This window comes from Trichomycterus rosablanca, chromosome 19 (assembly GCF_030014385.1).
Source record: "Trichomycterus rosablanca isolate fTriRos1 chromosome 19, fTriRos1.hap1, whole genome shotgun sequence".
Lineage (NCBI taxonomy): Eukaryota > Metazoa > Chordata > Actinopteri > Siluriformes > Trichomycteridae > Trichomycterus > Trichomycterus rosablanca.
The window spans coordinates 22,694,651-22,704,213 of NC_086006.1; the positions used below are offsets into that span (position 1 = coordinate 22,694,651).

General features: G+C 40.2%; 1 protein-coding gene and 2 non-coding genes across 3 annotated transcripts; all 3 read right to left on the reverse strand.

The window, feature by feature from the left end:
- Positions 1–658: 658 nt before the first annotated feature.
- On the reverse strand, positions 659–9,384 carry kansl2 (KAT8 regulatory NSL complex subunit 2). Its single transcript, XM_063016201.1, has 10 exons — positions 9,310–9,384; positions 8,119–8,379; positions 7,282–7,457; positions 6,617–6,731; positions 6,341–6,504; positions 5,575–5,741; positions 4,871–4,967; positions 4,326–4,579; positions 3,955–4,137; positions 659–1,338 (listed from the first exon to the last, which is right to left on the reverse strand). The coding sequence occupies exons 2-10, from the start codon at positions 8,370–8,372 to the stop codon at positions 1,246–1,248; spliced, it is 1,503 nt and encodes a 500-aa protein (XP_062872271.1). The 5' UTR covers positions 8,373–8,379; positions 9,310–9,384; the 3' UTR covers positions 659–1,245.
- LOC134334028 (small nucleolar RNA SNORA2/SNORA34 family) lies at positions 3,623–3,758 on the reverse strand. The gene has a single exon (XR_010015449.1). It is a non-coding gene; the product is annotated as a small nucleolar RNA SNORA2/SNORA34 family (small nucleolar RNA).
- Positions 4,629–4,765, reverse strand: LOC134334029 (small nucleolar RNA SNORA2/SNORA34 family). Its single transcript, XR_010015450.1, has one exon. It is a non-coding gene; the product is annotated as a small nucleolar RNA SNORA2/SNORA34 family (small nucleolar RNA).
- Positions 9,385–9,563: the final 179 nt, after the last annotated feature.

Here is a 9,563-nt window from a genome sequence, read left to right on the forward strand (position 1 = left end):
TCTGGAATTAGAGTTTGTACACTACATATACACTGTATACACCATATAATACTTTACTCTACATACACACCATAAAACTACATACATTTTTTTGGATACAACGAATATTTTGTTAATATTTTGTTTTTTCTACCCTCTATATACACTAACTGGCCACTTTATTAGGAACACCATACTAGTATTAATTCTGTTGTAGCACATCCAAATCAGAGTCCACTGCATTGTGTGCATTATGCCTTTCTGCTTACCACGATTAAAGGTTTTTAAATAAGCGTAGCCTTCTTTTCAGCTCTGGCCATTCTTGGCTGAACTCACTAATGACCAGGGTGTTTCTGCCCACAGAACTGGAGCTTACTGGATGTTGTGTGATAAAAATTTTTTGCCCATTCTGATGATTGTTTATATAAAAAAAGAAGATATAATAATGGATTATTTGCAGTGTGTTGTCCTCAGTAGTGAATCACTTTTGATATTTCAGTCTAAGACTAGGCTTAATCCATGTCTGAAAACTGGACGAGAGTTTATCAAGTCTTAAATTATAATGCATATACTGTCCAGGAACTGAATAATGTTGTTTACACGTCATTGCTAGTGTTCTTAGTGCCAAAGAAAGGCATACAGAATTAGAAAAGGTCTTGTGAAGTGTGTACTGGACACATGAAGAGACAAAAGAAACCTTTAATGAACATCTAGTACATAAGGCATTTACACATTATGACCAAAAGCATGTGCTGCCCACCTGGCCAGGTGTTTAACAGACATGATTGAGTGGTTTATTTGGTCCTAAAACCTGTAAAGGTGTTTTGAGGCAATGTTTGCAGTAAAACACACCAGAAAGGAATTTGATTTAGCCTGACTGGTCTAGGCAGCGGGCCAGTTATTAGAGAAACACAGAGGACATACAGTAGTGTGGTGCTCCAGCTGCAGTACAGCTCTTGGTGAGAGTCCATTGCTGGCTGGTGAAAAGTGTTTGGTGACTTGGCCCTCGTTGGCCAGCGTGTGGGTGGTGACAGCAAATACACTTAATAATAAGCACATACTAGAGATTTATGACCAGGGTCAGAGTTTGTTTAAAAAAAGACAGAGGTGTACAGTCTATATGATCATTGTCTTTTTGTTAGCAAGTTTTAATATACATGTATAAATACAGAGCAACATTTTTGCTACAAAGAGACCAAGAAAATGACCAGTCAATAATAGTTCGTAAAGTTTATAGACAGCTGAGAAGATGAGGTCAGAAGGTGCTCAGGATGTGGCATCTGTTATTGTGTCAGGCTCCTTTGATGAATTCCGTGTGGCATCCTCGTCTCCTGCTGTTTCGGATACCTCCGACAAGGCCTGGAAAAAACAAAGCAACTTTAATTGCACAGAACGTGAATTTTAAAAGGAGCCAGTGGAGACAATATGACCAAAAGTATGTGGACATACTTCCTTAATTCCTGATTTTTGGTGTTCAGCACACCCATTGGTAAAAAGTACATGAAATCAATTTTTATACTTATGCTTTACACTTACGCAGCACGGCTTTGTCCCTGCACACAAAGCAAGGTCAACGCAGGTCATGGCTTGACAAGTTTAGTGTAAAAGAACTTCACTGGCTTGCTCAAAGCCTTGACTTTGGAACACCAAATGCAAGACAAGCTTTGTTATCAAACATCAGTACCAAAAGTTCTTTTGACTAAATAGGTACAAACTCGCAAAGACGCACTCCGAAATCTTGTGTTAAGTTTTCTCAGAATAGTGGAGCCACAACCCCTATATGCCTGTGGTTTCTAAACAGGACGTCCAAAAAGCTCAGGTTCAGTGTCCACATACTTCTGGCCATATAGTGGATTATGTGATAATTCACCACCGTTTCAAGTATAGTCTCCAAAGTAAAATGCTCAACATTTCATTTCCATCAGTCGCTTTATCCTCATCACGGTTGCAGCAGATCTGTGTAGACTCCCAGCTGACCGATAGCACAGATGAGACTTGAACCTGAATCTTAACAGTGGTGGGCTAACATATTAGACCCACTATGCCACCCAAGCGCATGTTCAACTATTTTAGAGTCTCTAACCCTCCTAATTAAGTCCAGCATTTTTTTAAGCCAACACCCTTCCATTATAGCTTCATTCAAGGACAGCAGACTGGCAGCATGACCATCAGTGAGGCACACAGCAGGCAGCAACATCCTATTTCTTCTCTGGATCACAGCCTAAAACTGAACTACCAGAGCTCTCTAAAACCAGACTGGCCTGTGTGGGGTTTAACCGATTCCATGCTTTCGTTGTGGAACCAGGAATGTACTGGCAGGTGCAGTCACAGGGACTTCATTAGGAATGGTTATTTTTGGTCATGCTCACAGTCGGAGTACTTTGCATAGTAATTACAAGTACTCATACTGAGTAAGGTGGATGCTATGGATGACTGCAGTTATTTAGTGTACACATGCAGCATATATCACAATATGATGGGAAGCAGACTAAATAGTAAAGCTGCAATTTTTTACCACAAAACCCACACATTTGTAAGAATCAACGCTTGTATCATTTACTTTACTGTTCAGCTTAGGCTTATCTTTGAACACAATCAAGCATGTGAACAATGGAGTGTCCAAGGGTGATGAAATCCATGCTTGCCTGAATAAATTAACACAACCACCACAGTGATCTGTCCACTTAGCAAGCATAAGCGATTGTGTCGTAATTTCACCTGCATGTTCTTTTTCTTTCTCTCCTAGCCTTCCATTTCTGTAAGACTGATTATTTCTGGATATGACAGCGTAAAACTGTCAGGTTTGGAATGTTGTTTGAAAAATTCACCAAGACTTCATAAAAAATAGCCCTCTTTCTAAAACCAACATACCAGGTGGAAATCAGAGATAATCATACATCTCTATTGTTTTCAATTACCAGAGGCATTGCATTCTGCCCTATTTTTGCAGTTTCCTAAAATAAACAATAAATGCCCTTCTAGCGCTACGTCCCTTATAGTCCTCACACTTACAAACCAGAACTGGAAAAAGGTCAAAAATACTAGCTTAATTACATCATTGTTCATGTTAATAGTTATATCCAAACATTAATGCTCCTGAAAAATGTTCTTTGGGCACTCAGATCCACAGCACTAAATTACACTAGCCCACTGCTGCTGAGATCCAGGGTTCAAATCCCTAGCAGTGCTATCGGCTGCTTGGGCAACTACAAACAGACTTGTTTTGCTATGTCTGGTAAACAGGGATCTCACTGAGCGTAGTATCACCTGCAGAGAGCCACGCACCACATTCATGATCAGCCACACCCTGTGCAGGCACCTGGACCACTGCTTCGAACCATTGTCCTTCCCTCCTACAAACACACAGCCAATCATGTGTCTTCATAGGCACCTGGTCAGTTGATAGAACAACTTTCAAACTTAAGAGCTCAAACTTTAAGAGTTCCACGGCACAGTTAGTTAGTTAGATAGTGGAGCTTATAACGCCAAGGACAACTCATAGGCAAGAAGTTTGATAGATACAGTAATGTGGGGGGTATGTGCTGTTATTCTGTTACTGAAAGGAGTTTAAGTAATGTTTCAGCTTTGGTTTGAGTCCAGGTCCCGATATCTCCTATTTCTGACAAAAAATGGTAACAACTTTAAATGTCACTTCCAACTTAACACACTTTCACCTTTTCAAAGTTCAGGGAAAGTCAACAAGCCGTTTGAAGAGTTGATTTTGGCCACTGTTTGAAACCAACAGCTACAGCAAACTGTCGGCCTTGATTCAGGGCACAAAGACACGAGGATGTAAAAGGTTAAACAAACAGTTCAGCCAAAAAAGCATTTAAATAATTGCCCATTTACTCTGGAGATCGGCAAAGATGAGCACAATGTATGTTATGTAACCTTTCCTCTGGAGCTCATAACTAATCAATCTACTTCTAAAAAATATCTAAAAAGTGAATTATATTATATTCACTATATATTTACCTGATCTGCTACTGACATTTCGTCTGTCTCAGAGAGTTCTCCCTCCTGTGTTGAGGTTAGGAAGTCCATGGGGGCCTCTGCTATGGCACGGATGGTCTGGTCCTCTAGTGCAAGTGCTGTGTCGAAGAGCAGAGGAGACGGTGGAAACTGCATCTCCTCATCGCCTACATCTACATCCAGATCCTGAAAATCATGGACCAGAACAAGAATTTTTGACATGGATAAAATAGCTAAGATAAAAATAACTACAGAAAGTCCATGCATTGCTTTTATGTCCTGTCATTAACATAACAGATTATTTAACAGCTCAGCACCTGTATAGTTTTTAGATTGAGATATTGATATCACTAACAGGTCTGAACGAAACGTACATCACTAAACTCCAGTGGTAGGCTCTCGGTGGGTTGGAGCTCAGCAGCACTCAGGTACATGTCCGTGGGTGCCAAAGCAAGTTGTTCCTGTGCTAGTGGCTCCTGCTCTGGCTGGTACATGGAGGGAGGCAGGGAGAGGTGTAGCGGACACCGCGGGTCATCGGACTGGCCCATGTGCACCGGCCTGTCACAAGGTAAATCCTTCAGGCCTGGACAAACCTTAAACAACACCTGGCTACTGTCTTGGTAAATATCTATGGTGAAGTAATTAAAGAAAATTATTTGCAGACAATAACAAGTTGCAAATGTCTCTTTCAACTGAATAGATTTTTTCCCATTTTGGAATTTTGGGAAAGTCATCAGACCATTTCAAGAGTTAATTTTGGCCACTGCTTGAAACCAACAGCTACAGCAAGTTGTCAGCCTTGATTCAGGGCACGAAGAATGCGAGTAAAAGATTTAAAGAATTGCACACAGTACAACATCTATTAATGGAACATGCGTGTCTTAATTTTGTACAAGTATACGATATAAGTAAAGGATACGAGACACACAGTGTCTGGTCAATGGCAGACATGGGTTAGAACATCGCGTCCCCTCCACAAAGGAAATGCACCTCTGGTTTGGCCGTACTGAATGAGCCTGCAAAAAAGAAAAAGGTCTAATCTTTAAAGGGCAAGGTATTTCCAGGAAAACATTTTCCTTTTAGTGTAGACTGAAACAATAATTTTCATTCATTTGCCATTGGAAAAATGCACTAGCTACCAACTATACAAATACACTTTGTCTATATGCAGCTACTGACTATAGTGCAACTGTTGCCATGTACATTTTCTCTCCCCCTCTCTACACCATCAGAGGAAAGTGAACTTTGTAGGACTCCCAATCACCAGATATTATTTGAGTTTTGGACCATATCAGGCACTACGACAACATGGTAATGATCTGGCTGTGTGTGTTGTCAAGGTAGGACCATCAGGTGCAGAAGTGTTGATAAATTTTTTTTAAAAAGTGTTAAACCTGCACTCAAGGTATATGTGCGCCTAAAAGTAAGGTCATAAAAAGCATCTATATGGCAGGTCTAGCTCATAAAATGGCCAATGAATGCACATACAAATTAGGTTAACTGAAAAAGTGGCTGTGAGTATGTTTAAACAATCTGCTAAAATGTGTGGTTATCAGATATTCATTATTCACTGTAGTCTGGACAGTCTGAAATACACAGTTAAAACTTGGCTAGTGGTGTTACCTGTGTGGTTCCTCCCTCTGTAACAGCCTGTCTGCGTTCTCTCAGTTGTCTGTGTAGCAGAGCCTCGACTCCGTAACGCCGACGGTAACGCCGCAATGCCTTAAGCTTCCTCAGATTCTCCCTTTCTTTCATGGACAAACCCTCAGGCCCTGTTAATAAACTGCTGCCTGTGAAAAAGCAAACACAAAGCAAAATGATTCCACTGGGGACAAATTATTCAGACGTTTGGGCATTGTGTTCTGTGAATGTGACATTGCCAAAAGTAAAACACAGATATGCAGCTATAGTTACCAGCTAATCTAGTAAGAGTGGTTTAATGGTCCACTACCTCTGATGCCCTTCCTGACACAACCTACTTTATTTTATCCAAGCTTGGGCCCGACACTGAGAGAGCACCGACAAATGCACAACTTAATGGCCAGCTTATTTCAAACCAAGGGTTGGGGTCTGCAGCGTTAGAGGAGATACAACCGAGTAGTTGAACTTAATTAGATTTGGGGAAAACGGAAACAGTGTTAAAATTGCATTAAAAAGCATCAGCCCTGTTGCTAAATGAAATTGTCCATCCTAAACTCATCAACAAAGCATTAACATGCTGTTCAATTGCATTACCGTTTTGACATCCTAGTTGGTATATAGTCTAGAATCTTTTACCAGTGTAATGTGTCCTAAATTACATACCCAGTTTGTCTTTAAACGGTTCTTGTCTAAAAGATACTGATGTGGAAATCTTTGTGAGTGTATTGATGCCTCCTGAAGTTATTACCTATCGTTTCGTGTTCAATCTTCCGAGTGTGCAAGTAACGTCTCTTCTTTTCCTTCAGCAAGTGCTGCAACCGTTTAAACTGGTCAATATAGAGCGACTGCAGTCTGATGAGCTTTTCCCGAGTAATCAAAGCCACCTCCTCAGCTGTGTACACACCAGCATGTCTAAACACACGTCAGAGTAAAAACAGCCATTTTAGAAGCACGACATGTTGATGTTTTCTATTTCTTAACCAAATTTCTCATTTGCATAAAAATGAATGGTAAATCCTCTTACTTAAGAGGGTCTTCATGGTCACTGTCTATGCTGTCTGCTTCACTGTCTGGATCTCCTCTCCATGTCTGATCCAGCATCACTGGTTCCTGTTCATCTTCACTCCAGCTGTCCTCATCTAAACACAGAAACACACAGTAAGGCACACAGCTAAAACATTACCCAGTATTGACAGTTTATTCAGTTGTAGTTTTATATTAAATGGGTTTAATAATCTGGGGCAAATTAAATCATACTAAAGAGCTATGAAACCACGATTCCGTGATTAGTAAACATGGGATTTGATAATCTAAAATGTAAGTTTAATTCAAACTTGAATTGTGAAAATCAGCCTCTCTCCACCATGTCTGTGCTTCACCTCTGACTGTGTCATATAAACAATTATCTCTCACTGGCAGCACTTTATAAAGGTCATTGGCATACTGGCTCACAGCTTCAAACTTTCAGCACCTCAACAGTAAAAAAGTACATGACTACTGTAGCATGGAATGACACTAAATTATACCAAAGATGAATAAAAACAAGACTCACACACGCCAGAACTAATAATGTTAAATAAACCACTGTGACAAATGTCATTAACAGATCTATTTTTAGAGGTTTCAAATTGCCTTAAAATACTTCGTAATGCAAAAAATGTTTATATCAAAATAATAAGCAGTACCTACCTAAAATACGACTGGCTTCACTGCGACTATCTTGGCTGAAAGCTCCAAACTCTGACCTGTTATAACCACTAAGCTGAGACAGCAGAAGCTCAGGGGATGGTCCAGAGGAGGCTTTACGCATCTGTGCCTGCAGCGCCAATGCATTTCTGTGTGCATGCTCAGCACAAAACGAAACTCTGGATGGAAGAAACAAACAAACATAAAAAACAATTTAATTAAGCAATAATGACAAAACTAATCAAACTTAGTATAATTACACATTTGTCGAAAAAATAGGAAGGTGGAAGTGAGAGTTTGGGAAAGATTTAGAGTTTAATCAGGAGATTGGATCAGGAGGAGGTGCTAAGAATGGAACCGCCAAGCAGGAGGAAAAGAGGAAGGCCAAAAAAGAGGTTTAGGAATGCAATGAAGGAGGACATGGAGGTGGTTGTTGTGAGAGAAAAGGATGTTCAGAACAGAGCAAGATGATGACTAATGATCAGTATGGACTAATGGGCCAGTGATAGCTCAGTGGTTAAGGTACTGGACTAGTAAGCAGAAGGTTGCCGGTTCAAGCCCCGCCACCACCAAGTTGCCACTGTTGGGTCCCTGAGCAAGGCCCTTAACCCTCAATTGCTCATCGTGTTCTGCTCACTGTGTAAGTCGCTTTGGATAAAAAATGTTAATGTAATGATTCACTAAAGGGAGCAGCCAAAAGAATAACATGCACAACACTGACACCTCATGCCTGGTTTTATAACCAACAAAACAAATATCAAATATTGTTAAAAAGATGCCAACATGAACCCAACAGCAGAAATTAAATTTGACACTGGATCAGGCTTTTGGGGTACTTACCCATCCTTCTTCTCTGGTTTTGGTGCAGCACTGGGGCAGCGCTTCCCATTCTTATTGGAGACATAGCTGCACTGCCTGTAAGGTGCATTTTTGTCCTCCAAGATGTGCTTGATGCAGAAGTCCAAGCCCTCCAGGCGAGGCTGAGAACAGGTTCTTTGTGTAAAGGAGCACGTCTGGGACTCTTGAGCACGTGCGGCCTGAGATACGCGGCCCCTGCTGGATGGCAGCACGTGGATCCGGATTCTGTTCATCATTAGCTTACTGTAGGGCAAAAAACAAATATTTATGTTAGTGGACTGGATCAAAGAATGTCAGACCTGACCCAGCACTTTAGGCTGGAATCTGCACCAATACAGATACTCAGTGTTGTACATGGACAACTAGAGTAACACAGCCTATTATGATTAAGGCAACATGCAGTCACAGTAGTGACTTTGCTTTATTTAAATTCAAAGAAAACACCATTGTAAACATGTACTGCATTTATTGATCAACCAAATAGAAAATCACGTGTAACATTTTTACTTGAAGTAAAATCCCCAAGCAGTAGCACACAATGACAGCTAGAAAAAAATAAGATAAAATGTAGATTTAGAGTAAAAATTACTCTGTGCTGTAAATGACTTGAGAATGGGCGTCACGGTCCAGTGCAAATGTGTCACATTTGGTCAATAATTCGCCAGTTAATTCTGCTTACCATCTTATAATAACTACACCAGTGTTGTCATGAAAAGCTTGATCATAAGGCTGCATATTTATTTTTTATTATTTAGGCATGTTTAGTTATTAATTGTAAAGAACTGCAATTCAATGACCGGTCAGCTCTACTAACAGCCGCGTGCTAGTAATAAATTGACAGATCAATAATGTTTATTATTATCAAATCTATAAGATCGTGCAGATCGCAGAACCAAATGTTTTTATTATATTTTTTAATAGTGTATTAAGTATTAGGGATCCGTGTTTTTATTATGTACACCACGTGACCGAGACTCTCCCGGTACTGCAGAGCTTCAGCCTCACATCAGTCGCCATCTTTGAACCGCCACTAAGGTTAGCATTCAAGCTAACTCCCAAATAAATAAGAGCAAAACTCCGAGTATGCTTTTATAAAATAATCAAACGCACGTAATATTTATAACTTAAAACACAATATTAAAAATTCCTGTGCCAAATAAACCCAAAACTTACCAAATAATTCACGCTACACCCTGGGAAGACAAGGCCTCCGTTACAACGGAAAAAAGTGGCAGTGAAATGAAAAGCAAGGGAAGACCGCGTATCCTCCCGATAAGCCCCGCCCACCGCCAGTCGCTATTGGCTCTACCCCCTCAAATCTGATTGGACAATAATGATTATAAGTGTGGGCCGATTCAATGGGTCTAGTGTATATTTATTTCTTATTATTTATTAGGATTTTAACGTCATGTTTTACACACTTTTGT

Coding starts and splice junctions, on each gene's coding strand:
- kansl2 (XM_063016201.1), bottom strand. CDS start 8,372: ATGATGAACAGAATCCGGATCCACGTGCTGCCATCCAGCAGGGGCCGC. Junction 5,742..6,340: donor GATTGAACACGAAACGATAG/GTAATAACTTCA, acceptor GCTTTTTCACAG/GCAGCAGTTTATTAACAGGG. Junction 4,580..4,870: donor GACCAGACACTGTGTGTCTC/GTATCCTTTACT, acceptor ACTTCACCATAG/ATATTTACCAAGACAGTAGC.